The sequence below is a fragment of the Sciurus vulgaris genome, assembly GCF_902686455.1.
Source record: "Sciurus vulgaris genome assembly, chromosome: 12".
Classification (NCBI taxonomy): domain Eukaryota; kingdom Metazoa; phylum Chordata; class Mammalia; order Rodentia; family Sciuridae; genus Sciurus; species Sciurus vulgaris.
In genome coordinates this window covers 95,666,962-95,694,855 of record NC_136473.1, presented here as the reverse complement: position 1 = coordinate 95,694,855, position 27,894 = coordinate 95,666,962, and the positions used below count along the sequence as shown (strand labels likewise).

General features: G+C 36.5%; 1 protein-coding gene across 5 annotated transcripts in view; it reads left to right on the top strand.

Moving 5' to 3' along the window:
- The window catches only part of LOC306642182 (cytosolic phospholipase A2-like), a 106,198-nt gene that overhangs the window by 62,111 nt on the left and 16,193 nt on the right, over nucleotides 1–27,894 (top strand). For all 5 annotated transcript variants that reach the window (XM_079107749.1, XM_079107747.1, XM_079107746.1 and 2 more), the window contains 2 exons: nucleotides 235–334; nucleotides 12,352–12,433. In XM_079107749.1, the coding sequence (XP_078963875.1) occupies nucleotides 302–334; nucleotides 12,352–12,433 (115 nt within the window). In that variant the 5' untranslated portion in view covers nucleotides 235–301. The remainder of the gene's footprint in view (nucleotides 1–234; nucleotides 335–12,351; nucleotides 12,434–27,894) is intronic.

Here is a 27,894-nt window from a genome sequence, read left to right as displayed (position 1 = left end):
TTTACTCAGAATAAATTTGAATAAATAAATATGGAAATTAAATACTACTATTAAAATATATTCACCCTTTCTCTAAGTCATGTGTGGATACTCATTCATATGCACGGTAGGAAACTCAATCCATCTGGTCCCCTTGGGTACACATTTGCTTCTGAGGTGCATCCTTATCATCATTTATATCTCCAAACTGCATCCAAGAGGAAGCTTACCAATAGTGATTATTTATTTTTACAGGCTTTGAAGAAGTTGGAGTGCCAAAGAAGACCTTTGAAGTGTAAAAATTCCTGTAATTGAAACCAAAATGTCTTTCATAGATCCTTACCAGCATATTATAGTAAGTCATTTATTGTTTTTGTATTCTTCCGGGAGGGGAATGATATGTTTCTGTGTCTATGTATTGCTGGTATTGTTGGTAAAGCAAAACTCTCAATTCCTTGAATTTGTTACTGAATTTATAAAATTAATATGTACAAATAGGCTACAGTACATCATTAAACTAACTCCTGTCTTCTTTTTATCACTGTAAGTTTCTAGAGAAGAGGGACTTAGGAGGAAAAAAACACCAAAACCTGTGTGAAGATACTGAACTTTCATGGAACAATTTTAAAAAATGGAGTTAGCATTTGCAGTTATCAGACTGTAGAGTTTTATCCTTCACATGGACAGAGCAGAGAAGATTCACAGATTTCTGGGTTCAGGGCTATGTATTGGTATGCATTTCAGGGCAATTGATTCTGTAAACTTTCCCTTAGTTAGAAATGTTTACACAAACTCTTCTATGATTGGTTAGCTTTTAGTGAAGAGTAATTCATATTTAATAATTGAATGTAATTTTCTAAACTCCATGGGAAATATGCATTCTTTTTTTTTCTGATCAAAAACTAGAGATTTCCTTGCCAAATATAACAGATGAGACTCAGTTAGGCTTATTGGGTTAGAAATGAAGTTTATGAATATTAAGGTAATCCACAGCCTTGTTTTTACTTAAAAGGGAACAGTGGCCTTTCATCCTTCTCTACCTTCTATTCCTTTCTTGCTCTGCCTGGATAGCGGGGTTGGTGGGTTTGGATACTATGGAGTGCTTTCCCCGCTTCTGGTCACAGTTCACTGGAAACTGCTCAGCATTTTTCATTGAAAGGTCTCACCAATTTATTCCTCTGAGCTAAGTCAGTGATCTCCCAGGTTTCCCCACTCTGCGGGTTAGTCTCTTCTTGAAAAAGATTTCTTCTGTTCTTTTTCTTGTTTTCTTGCTGTTGGTTACTTCTGCTTTCTTCTGCAAGTTTCTCTTCTTAACTTTCCCTTTTCTTTTTCTTTTTGAAATTGAGGTCCAGCAAAACAAAGAATGAAGGTTTGCCTGTGTATTCCATCCATGAAACCATAACCCAGATCAGATAGTACTCTAGAAGGCTGGCTCATGGCTCTTCTAGTCAAGAAACCTCCCCAAAGCAAACCAATATTTAACCTATATTATCATGTTTTTCTTGTTTTTGACCTTCCTATAAATGTACTCAACATTGCATCTGTGAGATTCACAAACATTGTTATGAGGCACAAAATTCCACACTTTTCCATTGTCATGTGGTGTTTTATTATCCAAATATATCCAAGACTCCATCTAGTCTACTGAAAACAATGATGCCCTCACTGAATGACAGTAGTGCTTTGCTCTAAATCAAGCCATCATGTGTATGTGGCTTGGTTTCTTTTCTAATTGGTGTATTAGTCTATTTGCACCAATACCAAGCTTTCCTAATCTCTGTACTTTTAACATGTGTCTGTATATGATGGTGTATATCCTCCAGTGCTTTGTTCTTCAGGATTATCTTGGTTATTTTTACTCCTTTTCATTTTCATATGCATTTTGGAGGCAATTTGTCCTTTTACACACACACACACACACACACACACACACACACACACAAGGCATAAACTGCTGGAATTTTAATTGGGATTATAATGAATTTTTTTTAATGTTTTTTTTTTTTGTTTTTTCTTTTCTTTTTTTTTTTTTTTTTTTTTTTTCTTTTTTTTTTTGTATTTGTAGCAGGAGAGAATGCCTTTATTTTATTTCTTCATTTTTATGTGGTGCTTAGGTTCAAACCCAGTGCCTCACATGTGCTAGGCAAGCACCCTGCCACTGAGCCACAATCCCGGCCCAGGACTATAATGATTTTATAAATCAATTAGGGGAGAGACGATGGTAATGATATTGAATCTTCCAATCCATTAACAACCTGTGAATCCAATCTGAAACAAAATAAATCACCTTTAGTTCATTCAGTAATGTAATCTTCAGTAAGAAATCTTGTATGTGTGTGTGCTTGTGTATCTACGAACATATATGTAGAGAGATTCATTTCTTGATACTTGTTGTAATGTAATTATAATGGTGTTTGAAAATTTTATTTGCCAATTAGTTGTTGCTTTTATATGGAAATGCAGTTTATTTCCAGTGACCTTACTGAGTTTCTATTAATTCTAATAGTTTCTTTGTACATGCTTTGGACTCTCAACTTCATCATGTCTATTATGTATGAATAATTCCAGTTTTATTTCCTCTTTTAAAATTTTTCTTATTTGTTCTTTTTAGTTGCACATGATACTCAAATCCATTTTGATATAATTGTACAATCATGGGATATATGTTATTCTAGATAGGACCCCTCTTGTGGATGTACATGATAGTGAGATTCACTGTGATGTTTGCACATATGTACATAGGAAAATTATGTCAGATTCATTCCACTGTCTTTCCTTTTCCTATACCCCCTCCCTTCCCTCCATTCCCCATTGTCTAATCCACTGAACTTCTACACCCCTTCCCCCGCCATTTTGGGTTAGTTTTCACATGTCAGAGAAAATATTCGACCTTTGGCCCTTTGGGTTTTTTCACTTAACATGATGGTCTCCAGATCTATCCATTTACTGGCAAATGTCATAAAGTCATTCTTCTTTATGGTTGAATGATGTTTTCTCTTTAAAATCTTTAAATGGTTATTATTCTGGCTGTATTGATTGTAGATCATTTACTTTAAGTATAACCTATAAGTTTGGAAATGTATTTCATAATACATTTTGTTCAAATATTTTCTTTCACTATAATTTATTCTTAGACATGGTTATACAGACATGTATTTTTAAATTTTCAAATTCTTGAACATTTTTACTTACCTTTGTTATTGGTAAAAAATTCCATTGTGTTCAGAAAAATACTCCATAAGATTTTTTTGTTTTTAAAATATGTTTATGTAAGGTTATGACTTGACACATTATCTATTTTGGTAAATATTTCACTTGCAAAATTATGTTTCATATTTCACTTTTGGTTTTCAAATTTTGAAGTTATATTACATTCCCTGGTTAGCTTATGCATCCTTTTATTTTGAACCTATATCTTTTCCTTGTATTTAAAGCATGAGTCTTGTAAAAAGCATATACAACAGTATTTCTTTTAAAAAAGATACTGTGATGTAATCTTTGTTTTCTCAAACAATATCTTAATTTCCTTTCACAGTTATGGATTTCTGTAGATGAAAGGAAACATTAAGGTAGTTTTAAAACTGCTTTCCATATTGTTTTTATATCTTATATACAGATTGATTATTTCTTATTCTGTCACTTCAAGGGAAATAAGTAGTTTCTGTAACTGTCAGAATTTAATAAAAATGTAAATTCTCAAACTTTCATGTGGATTCTGGCCTTCAGAACTGAGAGGGAAGAAGGAAGATAAAGTTCTGTGACCCAAAGCTTAAGACAAGATCAATGACAATTTCCAGTCCTAATATCTGGACTTGCAGTTCATTTTATCTCTAAATATATTTTGACTTTTAATTGAGCACTTATCACCATTCATTGAATGCCCACAGTATACCAATCCATGTCAACAAGCACTGGGTATATGGAGGTGACTCCAACAGAGTTTCTGATTTGTATGAGTCCCTCTCTACCAGAAGAGATAAATAATTTGTTTATAAGTACCACAATTTTTAGTAAGGACTCTGATAAGATACAATGAGGATTACTCTGATAATGTACAACAGGATAGTTAATGCAAGGGACATGTAAGCATAACCTGAAGATTTAATAGGGGTTAGGAAAAGCACATGTGAAGCAGTCTGAATGTAAGAAAGTGCATGATTTAAAAAAATGAAAGCAGTTCAGTATGGCTCAAGCATAGCTGGTTTCAAAGATCACTGTTACTCTGAATCACCTTCAGTCTCTGCCTGGTCTGTTTAGGCCCTATTACTGAATGCTGTACTGTCCCGCACATCTCTGACTAGATATCTTGTGAACTGACCATTTGGTTCTTCCTTCACTATGAAACCCATGCTTAAAATATATTTTTAAAAAGTCAGAAAATATTGAAAAATCAAACTGCAGATGAAATTTTAAGACTCAGTCCTAGCACCTTTTCTTGCAAATTTTAACTTAGACCATAGTAATCACCTATGTGACGAATTAATATGATGAAATGTGCAAACCCCACAAATCCTCTATTTTCTCCAACACTGGAGGTAGAGATGTTCAAGTAGTATTCTATAGCCCTTTTGAAAAAATGAAGAGGATCCTGTGAGCTGTATGCTTGGGTCTTATTCTTGCTCTGTGTATATCAAAACAAAACAAAACTGTGTGCATGTGTAGGTGTAAATTGTTTTAATAAATAAAAGCCTTTCTCTGGTTTTCACAGAAAGATATTTTCAAAATATGTAAGTGAACACATTCAACACAAAACAGTATTAGTAACAACTTGGAGAGATGGGGGAAATCAAGCCTTTTAACTTGTAATGAGCAGTTGGTGGCAGGCAGGCCAACACAGTTTGGCAGCCTCAAGGCACATAAGATTAGACTCATTTTAGACTCATTTTCAACCACAACTGCGATGCAGAGACATGTTGGAGAATCCCGTGGGCTGATGTAGCACTTTGCAGCCTGCAAACTCTCTTGCTTCCAATGGTGCTGTCTTTTAAGAAGTGATAAGTATGTGATAAAATTTAGTTCCCATTTGTCTAGAGTTGGTCTGAGGTGCTTTCCAGCTTTAAAGATGTTTGTGCTTTGTTTTCGCTTTTGTTTTTGGACTAGGGAGGCATCAACTTTTTAAGGAGAGATCAATTATCAAAGATTTTTGAAAATTTCCATCTTTTTACTCTGAAAATATGAGTCATGTCCTTGGGATGAAAAAATCCACACCCCTTCCTACAACCTATTAGCAATAGAGGGCTACAACCCACATCCACAGAAACTAAGGCTGTCTTCACATTAGGGACAGTCAACCACATGCAGATGCTGGCATGACTACCTGCTGTAATACAAGGCCCTTTAAAAATATCATTGCAGGATGACTGGAAGTAGGAAAGCATTATTCCAGATTATTACAGTAACATAGGAAAAAAACACCACCACTGGATAAGTAATCAAAGGACCAGTGTTCCAGTGCCCGTTCTCGTCTTACCAGTTACGTGCCCAGGAGCACTTGGACTCTGCCACATTTGGAAAACAGGGTATGAGTAGTACCTAGTGTTTCTGCCTCCCAGGGCCTTTATAAATAGCACATGGGTATTTGCACAAGATTGTTTTTTTGAAACAAAAAAAGTAAGATATTTCCAGGGAAGTCAGACCGTAAGATGCTGCTACTGGGAAATCATACGTGTAAAAGGAACTAAATTTTTAGTTACTGCAGAAGTACAGCACTGTCCACAAATTAATGATGAGTTTTATGATGAGTAGTTTATTTTCTGTGAATACTAATAAAGTCTAGAAAAGTGAGGAAGAGGAAGGCTTGTGTATTTGTCAAAGTTCTCTGGAAAACAGAAGCCCAAGGATGCATTCATTAATGAGTTAGTCAGGAGGGATTGCCTCACAGGATTGTGGAAGCTGAGCAGTCACGTGGCCTGCCTTCGCAAGCTGGAGACCTAGGCAAGCTGGTGATGTCATTTATTCCTAGGCTGAGAATCAGGGAAACTGATGCGAACCTCAGTTGAAGAACTGGACAAGGTGAGGTGAATTGTCCCAGTGCAAATGATAAAACAGGGAAAAGGGGGTGAATTTTTCTTTCCTCTGTCTTTTGTTCTACTCAGGTTCCCTCAACAGATTGGGTGATGCCCCACCACATTGGGGAGGGCACTGTACCTTACCTGCTCTACCAATTCAAATGCTCATTTGCTCCCAGAAATGCTTATTATCCTCACCCTGAAAAAATGTTTAATCTGAGCACCACCTGGTCACTCAGGTGATGCACAAAATTTATCATCATGTTACTGATTAGCCTCTACCCTTTGATACCAGCCCTGCTCATCCACCAGCCTCTCTTTGGAAATGAGAGTGCACAAATTTAAAGTAATATTCATATTTCTGCTTCTTTACCACAGAACATAGATCAGAAATCCCTAGGTCAGCAAATTTATCTTTCAGTTCTTGAATTCCTAATTGGTTCTTTTGAAAATCTTCTCAGCCATTATTTATAGTCATCTTCCAATGTGGCTTCCACTTCCTTGAACATTGTAGTGTGGTGCAGTTGTTCTATCGTTGGGTCTGATTTTATGCCTGTTACGTAGTTGTGCTGCTTTGTGGTCTTGGCATCAGGTTCCTGGGGTAACTAGCAGTTTGGAACACCTTAAATCCTAGTTGCAAGCTGGTTGTTCTGGGTAATCTGTATAACACAAAAGTGGGCTACATATATATATATATATTTATATTAATATATTTATATGTAATATATTTATATAATATATATATATAGCACTAAATTGGGCTGGTTAATCATATAATGCAGGCTGGGGAGTTTTTTCTACTATAATTTTTTAATTTAATACATGCTAATTATACTAATTGTACATATTAATGGGATTCCATGTGATATTTCCCTACCTACATACATACAATATGTATTGGTTATATCCAACCACCCTTCTTCCATTGAAGTCATCAGTGCAGTGACATCGATGTCTGAATGAGCATATCATGTAGACTGGTCATTCTAAACCAAGTAAGTGTGACTGCTCCCCCAAATGTCTTTAAGAATGTGTGAGAAAACCTTTCAAATGCATGTGCCACTTTATGTGTTGTACTGAGAACCTCCAGGGAGTGAAGTATACCTGTCCTTCACAGCCTTCCCTCAGCCATGGTCTCTCCTCCTGGGAGAGCTCAGAGCCTAATGCTGTCAGGGAAGAATCTACACCTTAATTCCAAAATTTGGGTGACTATTGCATTTTAGTTATCTCGAGAATATTATAGTTACTATAAACTCATGCTGAATATGTAGACCCAATCTGACAGCATCAAATATTTTTTGTACTGATTGTGTATTGATTGTCATTGATAAAGCAGTTTCTGTAATCTTGATTAAAGTAGGACTTAAAATTCTTATTGCTGTGAAAGTATACTCTATATTTACTTTATATGTATTACTAAATTTGATGTGCATACCTATTGCACAAGTGGACAAGTTTCTTGCTCCTGGGAGAGAAGAATCTTAAGTCCTATTTCTGATTATGATTTTCTTTTAATGATATCCTCTAGAGCTGAGAGATTCTGCTGCCTAATTAGGTGTTTTGGACATCACTGCGGGATAATTTGCCAACCCACGCAGGCAGCCCACGACTGGAAGTACTTAAGGCTTTGGTAGCATTGGAAACTATAAATAGATCATACTGATCATTCTTGGAAAGAAGTGGGAAAATAAGAGCATGTTGCCTGTGCTTTCTACGTGTATCAGAGTGAAACTCCACACACGGAAATGAAACTAAAAATAAGTAAACAGAAAAAAACATATCATGACTTAGGGATAACATCAATGCAGCAGTATCTTTCAAAGCATTTCTGAAATCTGTTTGAGTTTCCTGGTGCTGAGGTTGCCTGTAGTGATCACTATCTCTGGAGTTAGTAATAAGATTCTGTTGTCCTTATATTAGTTTTAGTTTGGGTTAGGCAACGGTAGTCGAGTAGAGAAAAATAATATTTGCACGCAGAATCTACCTTCTTTCCAGCCAGATTATTTTGTGATGATTTCTTTGGTTCTTGTAACAATAGAATTTTAAGCATACGAAGGTCATCACGTGGGTTGGTAGGAGTTGGTTCTCTTTTTCAATGCTTAGTCATTTTAGTTGCAGATATCAAGGTAATTTCTTCAGAATGAACTTACTACAGTCGGTATTTTCCTGAGGTGTGGGAAATTATAATTGTGAAAAGAAAAGGTGAAAGTGTCTTGAGTTTAACTGTGAAAAAGATTATGGATGAAGTCAGATTCTCAAAAGTAAGACCTGCAGGCAAGGCTTTCTCTTGGTGACAGAGTCAGTGGATTGATCTTAAGATTTGATATCTCAATAGAAATGTGGCATTTTTCCTGCCAGCTACCATATTGCAGTGTCTTGAGTCACTGGTTTCTCCTGGGGAGCGCTGGTTGTGGATTCAATATCATATTTTCTGGCACCATCCCTGAGCCATAACCAAAATTGTCCTGTCCAAGTCAGCACCTAGCCTAGTCTGAAATAGTTTGAAATTATATGCAATATTGACCTCAGGAAATATGCCAAAGCATTCTCAAAAGACTGTTTTTCATTTATTGAAACTGAACATGTTTTTCCAAGAATGTGTATTGAACTCAACTCACTTTATAGATGCACTCTTATTAATCCTTATAACTCTTAGAAAGAGGTAGTCAGAGATTTAGACATTCCTGTTCTGAAAATAATTTAAAGGGCATCTGAAGACTTCTGATATTTCCAAAATTAATTTTTAAAAACCAGGAGAGTGGTAAATTTATGCTTATATCCTGTGACTAATATAAGAGCATTTCATCCTCCAGGGTAAGAGTATTTCATTCACTATAGTCAAGTATAGGTCATAGTATAAGAGCATTTTTCATTGATTATAGTTCAGACAGAATTGAGCACATGAAAATGAACACAGATTAAAAAGGAGAGCTGAATGGGTAAAGAGTAAGGCCAATTACTAGATTGTTAGCTAGATCAACTACAGATATAATATACAGACTAGATTTTAACTATCTAAACCACTTTAATAAATAGAAGCAGTCATTATTACTATTAAAACTATTAGTGTTGGCTTTATTATCCTCTGTGAAACTAAAGGGATGTAGAAAGAGTAAGAAGGACAGCAAGACTGAAATCTAATAAAATTTTACCATTTATACTCAGTCTATGAGTTAGTGGGAAATCACCTAGCCTCTTAGACTCTCACTTTACTGATCTACAAATATAAACAATAACTAATGTTATTATTTATAACAATACTATTGTTATCTATGATAATACCCACCATTATTTATAATAATCATTATTATCAGAGGAATGTTGGAAAGAGTAAATGAGAATTGATGCTAGTAGAATAATGACATCGTTCTGTTATTTATAATATCTGACATATGAATATGCTTGTACCAGTTTCAAAACCAAGCTATTAAATAATAATTGGTAAAAGTATTGCACATAATTTTGATGTTATGAGGGAGTTTTAGTCATCTGAAACGTATGTAGTATTAGAAGTTTGAAGATATAGAGAAAGAGCATAGGTGATTTTTGGGGAGAGAAAAATTATATATATATATACACATATATATGTATATGTATATGTATCTCTCTCTTTGAGAGAGAGAGAGAGAGAGAGAGAGAGAGAGAGAGAGAGAGAGAGAGAGAGAGTTATTATTGAGACTGTCATTTTAGTGGAGAAAGCTAATGCCTAAGTTGGTTTTCAAAAGCAGTTTCTATCTTATTTCAAGCCCAGGTATCATTTGTCTAAATTTATTTGTTTTTCATGTGGATGTTCAGTTGTTACAGCACCATTTGTTGAAATGACTTTTCTCTTTTTCTTTCTTTCTTTCTTTTTTTTTTTTTTGTATTGCTTTTGCTCCTTTGTCAAAGATTAGTTAACTGTATTTTTGTGAGCCTGTTTCTGGACACTGTATTTTCTTCCATTGATCCATTTGTCTGTTCTTTCACAAATACCCACTGCGAACAGGTTCTGAAGCTTTATTGTAGTCTTGAAGTCAGCTGGTGTTAATAGTCCAACTTTGTTCTCCTTAAACAGACCTAGTGTGTGCTCTTCTAGGTCTTATGCCCTTCCATATAAGTTTCAGAATCAATTTATCATTCCTCTAAAATAACGTGCTATGATTTTGATTGGGACTGTATTGATTCTATATATCAAGTTGTTTATAACATGACATCTTGACAATATCCAGTCTTCCTCTCCACAAACATGGAATATCTCTCTATTTATTTAGTTCCTCTTTGATTTCTTTCATTACAAGCTTTGCAGTTTTTCTCATAGAGATCTTATACATACTTGGTTAGATTTATAATTCAGTTTTCTAGTTCTGGGGGTGCTAATATCAATGGAATTACATTTTAAATCCACTTGTTCATTGCTGGATATATAAGAAAATGATTGACTTTTTATACTAACTTTATGACCTTCAAAATTGCTGTGATTACTTATTATTTCCAGGATTTTTTAAAAATAGCTTTTCTACCTAATAATTATGTAATCTGTGAACAATGACAGTTTTTCCTTCTTTCCCAATCAGTAGACCTTTTGTTTCTTTTCTGTCTTATTGCATGAGCTAGGGCTTCGGGTACAATCTTGATATGGAGTGATGAGAGGGGATATCTTTTCCTTTCCTTGTTCCCAACCTTTGCAGGAACCTTCTAATTTCATATCATGAAGTATAATATTAATTATTGTATGCTTTTTGAAAAGTGTTCTTTATCAAATTGAGGAAGTTTCCTCTATCTTAGCTTGCAAAAGTTTTTCTTTTTTTTTAAATCTTGAATGGAGGTTGAATTTTGTCAAATGCTTTTTATTAGTCTTGTAATCATGTGATTTTTGTTTTCTATTTTGTTGATATAACCTATTAATTGCCTTTCTAAAATGGAATGAGCCTTCCATATCTGGTATAAATTCCACTTGATCTTGGTGTATGATTCTTTTAATATATTGTTGGACTCAATTCACTAACATTTTTAGTAGTTTTACATCTATGCTTACAAGAAATACTAGTCTGTAATTTTATTTTCTTGTAGTGCCTTTGTCTGGTTTTGGAATTAAGGTAATGCTGTCCTCCTACAATTAATGAAGAGATATCCCCTCTGCTTCTACCTTCTGGAAGACAGTATAGAGAGTTAATAGAATTTTTCTTTAAATGTTTCATAGAATTTACCAGTGAACTCAAGAGGATCTGATGTTTTCTGGTTGGGAAAGTTATTAATTATTGATTTATTTCTTTAATAAACATGGGCCTATTCAGATTACCTGTTTCTTTTTGTGTGAATTTTGGGTGATTATTCAAGGAATTATTCCATGTTGTCTAGATTATCAAATCTGTGAGCATAGAGTTGTTCATAGAATTCCTTTTATTATGCTTTTAATGTCCATAGGCTCTGTAGTGAAGTCCTCTATTTCATTTCTGAAATTAGCAAATTGTGTTCTCTCTCTGTCTCATAATTAGCTTGGTTAAAAAGTAACTTATCTTTTCAATCTTTATGAATCTAAACTCTTTGCAGTGGTTTTGTGTCTTCTTGCTTTTAGATTGTTATTACTTCACAGTGGTGTTATTGTCTTTGTTTTATTTAATAGATGAATTTTCAACTCATTAGATAAGGTTATTAAAATTTGGTGAGGTGGACTCTCCTAACATTAAAATGAAAAAGTGTTTGAGCTTTCAAAGATCTTGTCATGTTTCAGTTGCTCTTGACATGATGTGAGTTTTTGCTTCCCTATTCTCTCTGAGTAGGGCTGTTTGATAATCAATTTCCATTTAGGTGAGTTTTTAATAAAATCTTCAACCTGTTAATATTTACTATGTGCATGCAATCTTTCGGTTAAGAAAGACTTTTAAAATTGTTGTGTATGGCTTATAATGAATGCATCAGAGTTAATATAAGTAGTCTTTGTGTGGGCTTGTGTCCACAAACTGCCTAGAAATGTCATGCAGAAAAAGCTTTCGATTGGTAGTGGAACAGCAGCAACACAATCCCAAGTGATGCAAAGGTCTTGCTCTGAGGTCACCTTTCCAGCCAGGCTTTCTCATCAGTCGGTACAAAGCCTGCTTGTACTCCTGGAATGCCTGGAGCCCTAATTTACATTCCCCCAAATACTTGTTAAACCTGACAGCAAACGAGTGCTAATGGTGAAGCTGCAGTGAAGTTTTAAAACATGATCTCAATGATTCAGTAGTGGGAGAGAAGAGAGTTGGAAAAGGACCAAACTTAGCATCCAAAAATGTTTCTGGTATGCCTGTGCCTGATTTCCAACCTGAATATTTTTAATCATTGTCAAGGAAGCAGTGAAATTGTAGATGGAAAACTTACTTTAAATTTTCTCTCATTTTATTTCTAGGTGGAGCACCAGTATTCGCATAAATTCACAGTCGTGGTGTTACGTGCCACTAAAGTGACAAAGGGGGCCTTTGGTGACATGCGTGAGTACCTTATTTGCTTGACGGTTGCAAATGTGTAGTTCTGCTTCACCCTTCAGTTGCTTTACTTCCTTGACAAGCTGGGGACTTTCCCTTCTTTAAATGTGGTTATCTTTGAATGATAACCATTGAACAGGTCGCTGGTGTTATTATCTGTCAGAAAAGCACTGCACTTTGCTTTACATTAGCTGAGAGCACTTGCCGCCAGATGAAATGACTATCTTGTGATGCTCACATCTTTGGAATTTAAAGTTCTGTTTAATTCTCTTTGAAAAGAGTGCTGAGTCAAGACTTCAAACAAGCTGCCTTTCTGAGGTCCTGGTGCTTATGGGATTAGAAAATGCAGTTTATCTAATTCGATGGCTGTGAGTGTATTTATTATGGATGGGATAGCTATAGAAACCATGTAGGACAGCCAGGAATTATGTGAACCACAGATTGAGGATAAGGTTGCATTAACTTGTTGGCACTACCCTTCTTGATGCTTTTAAAACAGTTTTCATTGTTAATTTGACAAGTCAAATGGTTGGGGTTCATGGAGGAGGGAATGCAAAGAATGAATAAATATTATCACAGTGGATTTGGTAAACTTTTAGATTATTGCCAAACTATGAGCATGGGCAATTGATCCCTCAGAACAAGGTTTGGAAAAAGAACATGATTGGGAGGCTGCCCTACTGTACTTTGAAAAACCACATCGCTTGTTTTAGTCTTCCTCTGCTCTCACACCACAGTCATGGCAGAAGACTCTGACAGCCGATGTTCGGGGGTTTCTCTCCACCAGCAAGTTAGCAATCAGTCCTGCAGCGGACACCAGCGGGGTGTCCTCTAATTCAGTTCACTTCTGGCACTACCTACCTGAGATGCTGAGATCCTTCCTACAAGGTCCCTGTGAGAATTCAGTCTCCAAGACTGCTCCTGGCCATACACACTTGCTCTGCATGTCAGCTGAGAGCTGCAGGTTGCTTTACCTGTGCTTCAGACCCACCAGCTGGCTGACAGTCAGGTTCCCATAACCCTTTCCTTGGGTTTGACAATTTGCTTGAGCTCCTCACAGAACTCTGGGAACCACTTGCATTTTCTAGTTTATTTTGCAGGGTATGACGGATGAAGAGGCGCTCAGGGTGAGGTGTAGGAAGGGATGTGGAACTTCTGTGCCTTCCTCAGGCATCACCCTTCAGGAGCCTTCCTGGGTTCAGCGACCTAGAATCTCCGAGGTCTGTCCTTTGGGTTTTTGTGGAGTCTCTATTGCAGATAACAGTCTGGGAGGAGAAACCCAGCTGAGGCTGTCTGCTTCCCAGTCTTCCCAGTCTTTCTGTGCAGCATTCCTTCTCCAGGGCACGGGGTAGGACTCTTCTGGAATCAGGAGAGCCTTTGGGCATACTATTGGACAAGGAGGGTAGACCAGAAATCTTCTTTATGGCCAGCTCCAAGGCAGAAAGATAAGGGAAGATTAGCGCTTCCTGCCTTGAGAAAGAAATTCTGGTTTCGTGTCCTGTCTTGGGGAGGGGGTTATGAGTCAGGTGCCATGGGCTAAAACCAAGGGATGTATATCATAATGTCACACCTGCAGAAGTGACATTTAAACCAGGGCCTGAAGGAAAAATATCTTAATGGTGAGAAAAGGAATTCACAGGCAGAGAAAACAGCATGTTCACAGGCAGCAGAGCAGAGTGCTTGTCAGGAGCTAGAACAGGTGCAGCATGCTAGAGAATAGAAGCCAAGGCGTTAGCTGGAGTGGGGAACAAGATGAGATGACAAAGACTGGCACTGAGATTATATTATGTATGAAATAGGAAGAATTTGCTAGCATTTCAGTAGCTAGTCACAGGACTGGATGTCCACTAAAAATGTTCTAGCCATAGTCTATGGAATATTAAGTATATTTGGTGTTTGGAGAAGAATGTGGAAAACAGTTTTGTCTTACTTTTCAAAGAGTAGGAGGGTTATTGTTTTGTGCATGCATTGATATGTAACAATGAATTCCACTATTACGTATAATTCTAATGCACCAATAAAAAACATGGGAAAGAAGAAATAGGAGGGACTTGAGCTTATCAAAATGGCAATGAAAAGGTCAACAGAAAGGGTAAAGTTAGATACCAAGAAAAAAGAAGAATGTGAGCTGAGGTCTGTGGCAAGCTGTTGGTGAAGGTAGAACAGCAGCCAGGAAGTTGGTGTCAGAAGAAAGGAGAACAGGAGCTAGAACCTGATGGCTTGAGTTCTGCCTGAGCAAAGGTTTTCATGACGGATGAGGTAACTTTGGCAGTCTTTTCAAAACTGGTCTGAAGCGGAGGTTTATATTCTAAATTTGAGATCCAAGTCCAATATCCGTATAAACCACGTTTTTGCCCTTGTTTTTCTGAAGCTATTTTCTTATTTTACTTTTAAGAATTCTTTTCTGATTTCACTGGAAGAAAGACTGCCATGAAAGAGAAGCCACACCAGAAGCCGTAATTTAAGCCTGCCATCCCCTGTGACCTTAAGAAAAGGACAGGCCTTACAACCAAATAGGGCCTACTTCTAGCTGAAAACGTTGTTCTTCATTCTGCTGAACAGGTGTCCGTAACTCACCAGGCATGCAAAAGATAGATCTAATTTGACTTTTAAAAATGTATTTCTTATCTCTTAGGCAAAACAGTAGCAGCTCTTTTGTATCAGTGCAGAGTTCTGTTGTACAGAGACACTGGGTATCACTGTGTCTATGACACATCCAAGAGCACTTGGGACTCTGTAATTCAGGAGTCTCTTTCAACTGGTGTGGATGGGATTCCTTAGCAACGACACAGGCCCCTGGCTCTTGGCCAGTGCTTATTTAGGATTATCAGTATAGGGGAGAGAGTGAAGCTGGAAGTATCATTTTACATCTGTTGGAGTCAACATTGATAGTAATACTAAAATCATGAAACCAAGACATTCCTTCATCTCACACAACAGGGGAACAGGTACATTTGGGATCCACAGAGTGTGCGTGACACAAGTTAGACTCTTCAACTCTACAAGTTCCTTTTATAAAGAACCCATGAAAGAAATCACCAGTGGAGATTAATTGCTACAGGAGAAGGGATATCGATAAGGCATTAGGTAAAAATGTATATTCAGCCCCTTTAATTTAGTTTGAGTTATTATCTGATTTTTTAATTTGTTTGAGGCAGGGTGAGGATGTCACCAACCCATTGGATCAGCTTAATGAGTTTGCCAGAAATTGGAAAGAGACAAGAAGGCAAGAGGGGGTTTTAGAGAGATGAATTTCATGATAAGGTAGTCTAAGAAAGTGGAGGAATGAGCTGTACTGCCAAAAACTTTTATTTGTAAGTAGTTGTAGGAGGTTATGTTGAGAAAAGTTAAAGGCATACTCTTCTCAGAAGAGTCTTGATGATATTGTTGATTATCTTGATCTATGCAAATCATCAAGAAAGCTGTATTTGGCAACTTTGCATATAACAGTTCTTTAAAAATAGAAAAGAATAGAACTGTGATAACTATAAAAAAATCCCAATATTGGGAATATGGTTAGATCAAGATAACAGAACCCCACACCCTATTCTTGCTTTTTTTTTTTTTCAGTACTAGGAATTGAACCCAAGGCTACCCTCTTCTTTTTCTCTAGAGTCTGCCTTTGCTTAAAAAGGTAAATATCTATAGCTAGGAATGGTGGTGCACACCTGTAATTCCAGCGAGTTGGGAAGCCGAGGAAGGAGAATCACAAGTTCAAGGCCAGCCTTAGCAAGTTAAATAACTTAGTGAGACACTGTCTCAACACAAAAATAAAAAAGGCTGGGGATTTAACTCAGTGGTAAATGCCCATGGTTTCAATCCTCAGTACTGCCTTCCCGTCCATAAAAAGGGCAAATTTCTGGAAATTTCTATAGGCTGGAAAAGAAGAGTTCTTATTGGTGTTCTGTTTTCCTTGCGTATGTAGGGGCTTTTTTCAGAATGCCACACAAAACAAATAGCTATTTTCTGATAAATATCTGTCTCTCCTTTGTTTTAGATAATATTGACTATATCTATTTTTTATTTTATTGATTGGTAAATTGTCCTATCCTAACTAGCTGCATTTAGAAATTCCCTTCTGCATCATTCAAACATCATAATACTATTAGCAGCAACCCGAGAACTCTTTGCAGGGGCAGAGCTTGACACACTAATCATAGCCTCTGGCCCATCTCCTTGTTTCCATCTGAAGGCACTGGGTCAGCCAAGAATAAGGCAGTCACTGGTTCTTTCCTAGATGTGTTTGCTGTCTCAGAATCACTGAAAATTGATGCCAAAAAACAGCATCTACCTCCAGTGTCCCAATGTTAATCCTGCTGTGCATTATTATGCTCAAGGTTCATATGAAGCATTGAAGAGTTCACATTTTGAACCTGACTCAGAGTCATTGCATGTTCTAATTTCTAAAACAATCAGTTGGTAATAGCGTTTTCTCTGTGCCTATATGAAACGGAATACACACCCTAACCACAAACCTCATTTATAACCAGATGAAATCGCTAACACCAACGCAGGAGTTACTTCACTGGTTTTTGCTCCTTTTAAGAAATGCTAGGGAAAACACAGGTCACATGTGATAACGAAGGCTAGTCTCAGAATTCAGAACAAGATAGAGCCATATACTGTTCTGTAAGACGTGATCAGACAGACAATGCTGTAGTGTTCTTTAAAATGATAAAATGTCACATAAATATGAGATACTTTTAAAATCCTAATTATGGATACATACTGAGGTTTCTTATCTTGTTTGGCTCCTTTATTGGACACTAAACTTCCTCTCTGAAGAATCGCCATAATAAATATTCTCTCTGCTAAGGATAGTTGTAGGATTACATGTGGGACTAACTTTCCTTAAGAGAATTCCGGAGACAAGAGAGCTTAATGTTGGCATTAAACTTTAACAAAAAATAAATATCTGGAGGAGAATTATGAACTCCTTGTCCTCAAACCAGCTTTTATAAGTTTATATCAATTCATATCTGAAGGTATTCAAGCTTTTCTTGAGAACTTCACACACCTGTTTCTTATAATGTCCCTTCTGTGGGAAAATGAAGTTTTCTTTGACATGAACTCATAAGCAAGATCTAGATCAAGTCCCTCATTCTTAAGTGTCTGTGCCATTTGCAAATTGGAGGTTGACTTCATCTCCCCAAGAGTCTTCTTAATTAGAACATCCATTTGAATCACTGGGGGCTGTTTTTCAAAATGCAGGTTCCTTGTCTATAAGTTTGGGGCAAAAATTGTGCATTTCTACACTAGGAGTGAGGCAGGTGGTGCTCACCCATAGGCACATTTTGGGAGGCAGGGTTGAGAAGCCTTTCTGTTTTGTTTGCTTTCCTGACATCCACAGTGCCCCTGAGCAGAACAAAGGCTGCAAGCATTCTGTAAGGGAGCAATGATCCTAAGAGTTTGTTTTTTTTTTTTTTTTTTTTACCAATTTTACTTCCTTAAAAATGAAATGCATTGAGCACTTTCCCACTTTTTATTTTTTAAATTCCTATGAAGACAATCATGATTTGCTACATTATTATTGAAAAGATCCATAGAAATAAACACTAATGCTTTAAACTTGTTACGTTATTACGTTATTAAATCCTGACTTTGATACTAGGATCATGATCAGACTAGACTGCAAGTTTTGGAAAAAAATCATTTATTTTTATTGTTCCAAAGATCACAATGCCTATTTGAAGTCAAATAGTCAAAATATATGTCAGGTACTATAAGCACATTTATATTCACAAACATACTCTTTTCCTCATAGATGTAGAGGTATCTTCCATCAACATTTTAGTAGGGTTTCATGCTCCCACAACTTAATTTGTGATTCTGTGATATTCAAAACATGTCCAGTAACTAAGGCAACATGATTTAGGTACTCTACTTTTAAACACTGTGATATTGTGAAATGTTACTCTCTCCTTCCAAGAGCTTCAGTTGAGATGAGGCTTATCTGTGTTCTGTGTGTCTACTGCATGAAGTTCAGATAAACCCATAGAGCTATTGAAATCCTGGGCTGGGGAGATAGCTCAGTTGGTAGAGTGCTTGCCTTGCAAGCACAAAGCCCTGAGTTCGGTCCCCAGCACCGCAAAAAAAAAAAAAAAAAAAAAGAAATCATTATTGCTTTCACTGGATATAACTACAAAACCAGGTTGATTCAAACAGAATGGAACACTTTTAAAATATCTTCGACGCATGCCTTCCAGTGGGAATTTATGGAGAACTTTACCTTTGTGCTACCTTATGGCTATATTGAGAATCACTAAGACCATTTGAAATAGGTGTAAAAGCTCCTTTACAATTTGTTCTGGCTACATGTTCAGATATAAAGTGGTTATCGAGTATGAAATATTTGCAGGTGTTTAATTCTTTGTGAATCATGCTGGGTTGCTGTGTACATCTTTGCTGTCCTAGGGAACGGTTACCCTTAAAGTTAACACACTCTCTGTTTTACACTCAGTACTATGAAATCTCACATGGTTTTTCTAAATCATAGTAATTTGGAGTGTTCTTTCTCCAAGAACGCACAGGAATTCTAGACACTTTGAGTGGCCTGGAACCCACAGGAATTCTAGACACTTAGGGGTAGGGTCGGCGGTGAGCCTTGGCATTAGCTATTATTGGCATCCAACCTTCTGTTGAATGTTGTGTTCATGGATGCTGGCCTTCCACTTTTAAAAAATGGTCTTTTTATCAGTGCTTTATAGTTATACCAAATGGTGGGGTGCTTTCCATTGTGAACAGGTAATGAAATACCTCTGAGAAAAATCTTCTCCAGAGTCCACGCACCATACCAGAGAGAAGACCCTATAACCATCTTCAGAGTGATGGTGCTCAGAGACCAGAGTCCATCTGTGGTCAGCGAGCCGTGTACAGTGAATAAGAAGCATGGGCTTCTAACACTTGTAAAAATACAAGAAAATTCAAAAACTGTAGGAATTTTAGAAAAAGTGCCCTCTTTTCTCCAATCTTGAAGCAGCATCCTCAAACCCAGCTGGAAGACCACCCAGCTTCATACCCTTAATAGAACCTGACTCTCAACACAGAATGTTAATAATGTGCTGGGGAAAAGCTTATACCTCAATCTTCCAATTCATAAATGCTGAGATGAGAGGAGGAGTATTGGATATGTGTATAGAGAAGCCTTATCTATTTAATCTTTGAGCATCTTCAGGATCAAGAGCATCTGGAACTCGCTATGAAGATAAATTTTCCCTCTCATATCCATTCTTGAATTCCAAAGTGATCAGAAGCTCCAGGAAAGAGGCAGGGTATATTGGTGAACCAGTGTGGTCCCCAGACAACTCACTAAAGCCCCATGTCTTTGGACAAGTTTCTACCCTCTCTTCATCTTCTTCCCTGGACTTGGAGATGTTGTGAGAATTCAGTGAGTTGATAGATGTGAAGTACTTACATGTGTGGGGTGTGATCTGTGGCAAGTGCTCATTAAGCATTACCCGTTATTTAAAAATTTATTTCATACATCAACATAAAGACATTTATTTTGTAAACATTAACTTTGATGGCAAAAAGGGTATTCCTTTGGGTATCCTGGGTTCTGGAAAACTTTCAGTTTTTTCATTTTGAAGACAAAATCTTTTCATTCTGAATTCCTACCTTGAGCGAATTCATGGCTCCTTCTCTCTCAGCTTGAGAGAAAGAAAGAGTAGAATGATACTTTTGGTATTCAGCTATTTTTTCTGAAATTGTTCAGGCACAGTTGGCTCCTGTGCCTCTTTGGCAGCTTGTCCTGACTTCCCCTAAACCCCTGTGGGCCATGGGAGTGTTGCCATGTGCTGTTCAAGCTGGAACTGTGGTGCCTTGCTTTTTAAAAACATTAGTGGAAAAATATTTTTGGAAAAATGAGCAGAACAAATGAAAATGTGCCATGATTCCTTTCTTCTTGAATATTGCTTCCTTTTTTCCTCAATTGGGAATTTGAAAGCAAATTTATGTTCCACTTTTTATAGATTATCATCAATACCTCTGTTATTTCTATCCATGGCTAATTAGAATTTTTCTGAGGTATGACATATAAAAATTTTGTAAAAATTTTGGGTTAATTAATATTTTAGATTAATTAAGGAATTTCAAATATTATTTTTTATAACTCACATTGCCATTGACTTGAAGCTCCTTGATGCCCTGAAGTATATAGTTTCTACTTTAAGCATTTTCCTAGTATCAGACTAGATTATGACTGAACACGAGTTATAGTTTACTAATGTGTTTGGAATGTTTTTGAGTATCCACCCAGGATTTTAAAAACGCTAAATAAAATGAAATTATTTCCCAATGGTCTTTCCATGGAAGATAACTTCAAGATGAGTTAAGTGTCCCACGACACATGTCTACCTCACACCTCTTATCTTTCATTTTCTGCGTAATGGAGAAATGTAATGTGTTAGAAAGGCACTCCTGTTCCTTGTCCATTTGAAACATCATTTAGTTTATTCTAAAGTCAAATGGTTCTCTGAGTACATTTAGTCATTTTCCTCTTTATTTGAATTTCATTACTTTTTGTGTTTATGTGTTTTAGGTCTGATGAATACAGTAAATAATAGTGTTATGTGATATTTCAATAACATCAATGGATCTTTGGGTTTGCATTCCATTTATTCAATAGAATAAACAGAAGTATATTCCAGTAGTATGTTGGATAGCAGTAAAAGTATGATCTGATCAGGATGGAAGAGACTCACCAGTACTCATGAGAACATAGTCCACATGTCCTATACATTTTATCAAGACCTAGCATGGTGGATCCTACTCATTTAGTTCCTTATCATTCATATCTCATACATGAGCTTCTTCCTCTTAAATTACCTTTCATATTTTATTTATGTGCCTTCACATGTTAATGTTCTGTGAAGGAAAATATTAATTTTAAAAACTTTTAAAACTGAGTAATATGCAGCCTTCTTTTTGTATACTTATGTAGATTATCTTTGCCAAAACAAAACTTTATACTACTTCTGTCTTGAAAGGGATGATTAAAATCTAATGGAATTAAATTAAAAATCAGATTAAATGTTTCTTAAATTGCTAAGGAAAAGTATGTCTGCAAAGGTTCTATGTTATAGAGATTATCTCTGCTGTTCTAAGAATCTGAGCACTTATGTGAAAGTATTTATCATGTGTTTAGTATGTCCTAATGTCTTAAAATTTTTCTTAAAATTAAAAAGTATAGGCTGGAGATATAGCTCAGTTGGCAGAATGTTTGCCTTGCAAGCACAAAGCCCTGGGTTCAATCCCCAGCACCATAAAAAAAAAAAGTATATAGAGACTAAAATGACTGGTAATATTTAGCTGAGGCTCAGTTTGAGGGTCCTTGAAATTCTACTGACTTCCTGGAAGCCCTTTTCCATTTTCATATCCCACTTGATAGATCAAAATATTTTAGTGAAGTGTTTTAGATAAAATTCCAGCAGAATTACTTTTGGATGATGTATAAAGGTAATTCGTATCTCTAGGTGCAAAATTGAATAGCAACTTTGAGATTTTTCTTGGAAAAGAAATGTGAAAGAAATGTGATTCCAGGGTTTACTCCAGCAAGATTCCTTTATCAATATCCTCATCAATAAGGGCTGAGTGTCCGCTGTGTACTTAGTACTCATTCAGTCCCTTGAGGAAGGATAAGAGAAATAAAAAAAACCTTGGTGGTAGGTAACTTTATTGAGTATATTTTATACTGTAGAGGAAACATGCCTTGGTACAGCAGGGACACTGGAACCGCTCACTCAGGTTCAAATCTCCCTTCCACTCCTTGTTAACCATGTGAATCTGGGCAAGTTACTTGGCTGTGCTATGTCTTGGTTTCATCAGCTGATTAATGGGGTAATAATCACCCCTTCCTCGCAGGTTTTCTTGTGAGAACTAAAGGACATTGTGTCATACGGTGCACAATGAAAGTATTTGCTAAGTAAATGAAAATATTAAGCAGAGACCTTAGAACTTTACCTTTTACTTAATTTATTCATTTCAGTGACACTATGAAATATGAGTGATTTTCATTCAATTTTACAGATGAAGGAATTTAGTTAAGATGTTAAGTAAACAGTCCAGATTTGCACAGCCTGCTGTGTTTGGGGGCTAGAGATCAGCCTGTCTCTCAGTGTTGCTTACTATTGCAGCAACTTTGTCTGGGAGGACGAAATAAATAGGTTTAAATAACCTTTGGGAAAAATCTTGGCCGTTAGTTTCAAAGAAGGCTATATAGGTTGAATGAAAATTGAAATAGGCTTTAGAATTTAAGTGGATATTTAATATTGGGATGCATGTGAGATGTTTAGATTTGGGGGAAACAATCTTAAGAAAAGATTTGAGGAATGGGATTGACATGGTATGTCCAATATGCATTATTTAGGAAATGTTGCTTGTCTTCTGGTTTCTCCTAGTGAAGAGATATGAGGTAGAGAGAGTTTGCTTTGTTTTAGTGCAGTGGTTCTAAACTAGTGGAAGATTATGTCTCTCCCAGTCAATTGGACCATATCCAGAGACATTTTGTTTGTTAAAATTGGGGGTTCCTACTGACATCTAGCAGGTTGAAGCCAGGGATAGCATTCCAGATCCAAGAATTGTCCAGCTCCAAATGAGCAGTGCCAAGATTGAGAACTTCCATTTTAATGAAAAATAATTATTCTTGTCTATAGTAGAATGGAATCTACATATAACTAAATCCTGGTAGCTTAAATGAATCATATAAATAAATTACTATGCTTTATCACACTGCATGGGAATTTCTGAAGAATTATTCTTTCTGTTCAACCTAAAGAGATTCTAAGAAATGGTCCTAGATTAAAAATATTTCATACATTGCAAACACAGATACTGATTACAAAGATATTTTTGTTTTTATTCAAACAGGTATTATAGACATTAGGGAAGATGGCAAGAGAGGCAACAACAAAAATTTCAGTTGTGTTTTAAACCTACATTTAGCTATGTTTTTCCACTTTCTGATCTTTTGGCTAATCCCAGGGATTGCCTTCAGTGTCTATAGTGATTGCAATTCCAATTTCCAACCCTTTCTGGTGGCAGTGGAGGTGCTACCTGTAAAGAAATTCTTTAAGGGAGGTAAACTGAGATTCAGGATTTTTTTCCCATTTAATACTTGGAAATGGAAGTTAAATACCAAAACTCTTGGAGGAAATGCCTGACACTGATTATACTAAAATATAAATAAATGGAGGAAGGACAAACCATGAGTGTTTGAAGAGTAGTACTGAAGAGTAAATGTTAGGGAGTGAAGACTGTTGTGCCAAGACAAGGGTCACCTCTGCTGCAGCATTGCTATGACTAGGCCATCATCTGTCCCCTCAGTAATATTTACTGTATCCTGTGATGTTAAAATTTGTGCTAGACTCTTGAATACAGTAGTGAATAGGAAGAACGTGGTCTATGTCATCATGGAATGTATTGTTTAACAGAGGCAAAAATAGGCAGAGTTATCAACATTGGTATATTGGACAGAGCAAAGGTCTTGGGTTCAGAAAGACTGGATGCATGCATCCTGTTTGACTCTCTAAAGTGCCTCTGAGACTTGTTTTCTTCATATATTTGATGGGACTGGGGATGCCTAATCAGCAAGTTGAAGCTGTATATGGAATTGTTTTATTTCATGGAGATGTATGTAAATGAAACCTCTACAGAACATGGTTTACAGTTGCCAGTTTTATCTAATAGAAAACAGAACAACCAAATAGTTTCCTGGGGAAGTATGTACTAGATAAGGAAAGAATGAAGAGAACATCTCATTCCCCTTCTCCCTCAACTGTTACAGTCTTTGGGACCCTTATCTTGGATAGTCTCAGGACAAGAACAATGACTCAAATGACTTTTAGCTATCAGCATCAAAGCAAACAGTGATACACACAAGTCAAAGTATGGCACTGTTCTTATGGCAGAATGAATGTTTCTGCCATCAGTATCTGTCAATTTCAAGGATACTTCTGGGCCTGTATGTGGACTTGGAAGGGCAATGTTCCAGTGTGATGGAGGAGGGCCACCGACTGGAAGGGGGGGCCCTAGCTTTGGTGGCAGGGACCTTGTGAAGTTTTTCTCACCATGTTTAGGTCTGACTTCATAAACTGGGGTGGCATTATGGGGAGTGGCTTAAAAACAAGCAACAACAAGATTGTGTTAATTGCCCAGGACTGAGGTATTGCTTAGTTGAGCTGGGGCAGTGGTATTTTGAGTAGAATAAGGAGTCCGATGTAAAGGCCATTTTAGAAGTTTGAAAGCTAAAACATGGAGACAGACTGGATGTAAAGACTCTGAAGAAAAGAGAATGACTCTCAAGATTCTAGCTCTGACAGCTAGAAATTTCAGTACCAATAAATAAAATAGGAAAGTTAGGAAAAATGATTCAATTTACTTTTAGTTTTTTTGTTTTATATTGTTTTGTTTATGTTTTGGTTTGCATTTAGGAAAAAATTATTGGAATAAAAAATTTCATATATATTGTTTGTGTTGTCGGCCTTCTAATAGGGGGAGGACAGATTGAGTATTTTTGAGACTATATAAAATCTGATAATTCCCTTACACATTATAAATGTCAATATGAATGAATCTTTAAAAATGAATGGTGAGCAGAAAAATCCAGTCCCAGAAGTATATATTGGTGTATATTTTACAAATAGATTTTATTTACATGAAGATAAAAGTGTATGCAAAAATATTCCCTGTTGATAGAAGGCAGAATAGTTGTCACTCTTGTTTTGGAGACTGAAGGAGTTTGAGGGAAGCTGCCAAGGTGCTGGTAATGTTTTTATTTTTATTTGAGTGATGGTGTCATGGTGAATTCATTTTGTAAAAATTCAACAAGTCAGACTATACAGTCTGCCAACTTTTCTTCCTGTATTTTCTCCCTCAGTGAAAAAATTTACATTAAAAAAATGAACATATTTTTAAGATTCACGCATTTACAGTGGGACTGATTATCACTATTCTAGAGTTTAGGCAACAATTTGGGTAGCTCAGAACATGGGTATTGAAAGTCTGGCAATCCTAAAGATGCTGTAAATTCTCCATGTTTGATTGCCATTATCATTAAATCATTAATGTTCTAAAAGAACCACCACATTTGTGACTAGTATTGAGAGACATTACTTTCACCAAATAATTATTTAGTTTGGGTCTTACTCTGGCATTCCTAGTTTGGTAATAATTGATGCATAACATTGGAATATCATCAGCCCCTCACCTTAAACAGGTTGTAACCCAGCATACCCCCATTTACCTTATTCTTGGGTTTATCTTCACATGACACTTGAAAATGTACTTAGTGGCAAGAGAGGAACAGAAGTGACTAACAGAATTGTGCCTAATCTGGTCTACAGGCAGAATAATGCCTTGACAGAAGGCCAAGAAGCCTGTTACCTTCTTTGAGCCAAAATGTTTCTGTGGGGGTTATTATTATTGTTATTTAGTTTGCTCTGATATTATGCCTTACTAGTTCTTAAGCCTTTGTTTTTCAAATGAGTGCAAAAGAATCCCCTGATTAAGTTGTTGGAAATGCAGATTTTTAAGCCCATGCTGAAGAATGTGATTGCAGAGGTCTGCATATTTTTAAAAATTTTTTTTATTATGGTACCCAAGATCTAATCCAGGACCTTGGGAATCCTAGGCAAGTGCTCTACCACTTGCTGCAACCCAGCCTTCAGTTTGCATTTTTTTTAAAAAAATTATTTGTTCTTTTTAGTTGTACATGACAGTAGAGTCTATTTTGACATATTTATACAAACATGGAGTATATTTCAGTTTGCAGTTTTAACAAACATTGCAGATGATTCTGGGAAATAATTCAGTGGACTGAATTGTAAGAAACTCTGTTTTAGGCACACCATCACTGGACCATAGCTATTCAGAAGGATGATATTTCAACTATGCATTTGGGGGCAGTTCTCCATTGGGAACTTTTTGTTGTGATTGTTATTTATGACAAGAGTTACAGCCCATTACTAGTCATTCATATTACAGGCAAGGAGTTTAAGTTGTTACTGAGTACGGTGGAATTCAGAAAGCAAATAAAGAATATTTAGAAGAGTGAAACTAAGAGTTAGGAAGCTTCTGTTAATTCCTATCATGAATCACAAAACATATTACTTGAGCAAAGCTGAAATGAAAGATTGACCTGCTATTATTTTGGGCAGGAGCTCCTTAAACTACTGAAATTTATGAGTAAGTTTTACAATCCTGGAATTCTGAAGCTATTTCTGGTGCATGTAGTTTCATGTCATCTTTATGGGAATAAAAAAGATCTGCATCCCACACCCCCATCATTTTTGTTTGTCAAGATTTAGATAAAAGGATGAGCTGTAAAGGAGATTCTGCCCACACATTACCTCTTTGCTTCACCACCTGTTTCACTGGAAATAATCAACGTGAGGTTCAGTTTGTGTCTTAACCAGTTGCCCTTTGGGCATGAATTCACAAAGCCATGAAGTAAATATGTAGGAGGAAAACAATAATTTCATCCTACATTTTTTTTCTCAATATATTTCTAGGAACTTATCTAAAGCACTGGGCTAAGTATTTCCTCTTTAAAACTTCTAATTCTTTTTTGTGACCACGCCAATGATGATTACAGATTAGACTGAGAGAGTGAGCTCACTTATCTATTCCCATCATCTATTTTTAGACTAGGCTCTTAAAATTTCTTTTCATCCTGTAGTGTCTACCATGGCTACAGACGCTTCTCACCTTGCAGAGGTTAGGATTGGCTGAGATTGCTCTATCGAATTTGCAGCTGCGAGGGCTGTCACCTTGTGACATCTTAACTTTAAGGTCTCTTGCTAAAGAAGCAACAGGAGAAAGTAGAAAAACTGTCACTTTTTTTTTTTTTTTTGGTACTAGGGATTGAACCCAGGGGCACTCAACCACTGAGCCACATCCCTAGCCCTTTTTGTATTTTATTTTAGAAACAGGGTCTCGCTAAATTGCTGAGGTTGGCTTTGCACCTCAATCTCCAGAACTGCTAGGATTATGGGTGTACATCACCCTGCCCAGCGAAATTGTCACTATTGACAATCATTTTAGAATACTGACTTTATTTGAAAATGAAGATAAATATGAAGCGTACCAGTGATGCTATTAAACTGGATTCCAACTTTTTTAATAAGTCTGTCGATGTTTTGACAGATCAACATGTTTCAGTTACCTTCTTTCTATGGTCTTTTCTTTATGTCAATAGAGTTAGAAGGTGTTACAGTATTTACCCCACTGAGAGTCTAAGCTGGCTGAGAAGATGGCTTTATCATGGATTGACAGGTTGCTTGAATTTGCTGCTTGTTTTTTCTATCTGATTCCTTCCAAGGAACTCTTTGCTTCCTCTTCCTTGGGTGGTCTAAGAAAACCTGTCCTTCCTCTTCCTCAGACATTCAAATGAGGATCCAGCCTCCAGGGTCAGTTCCCCCACCTACTATTTAACATAATTTATTTGTATGAAATGGTCTGAGTGACTGAGT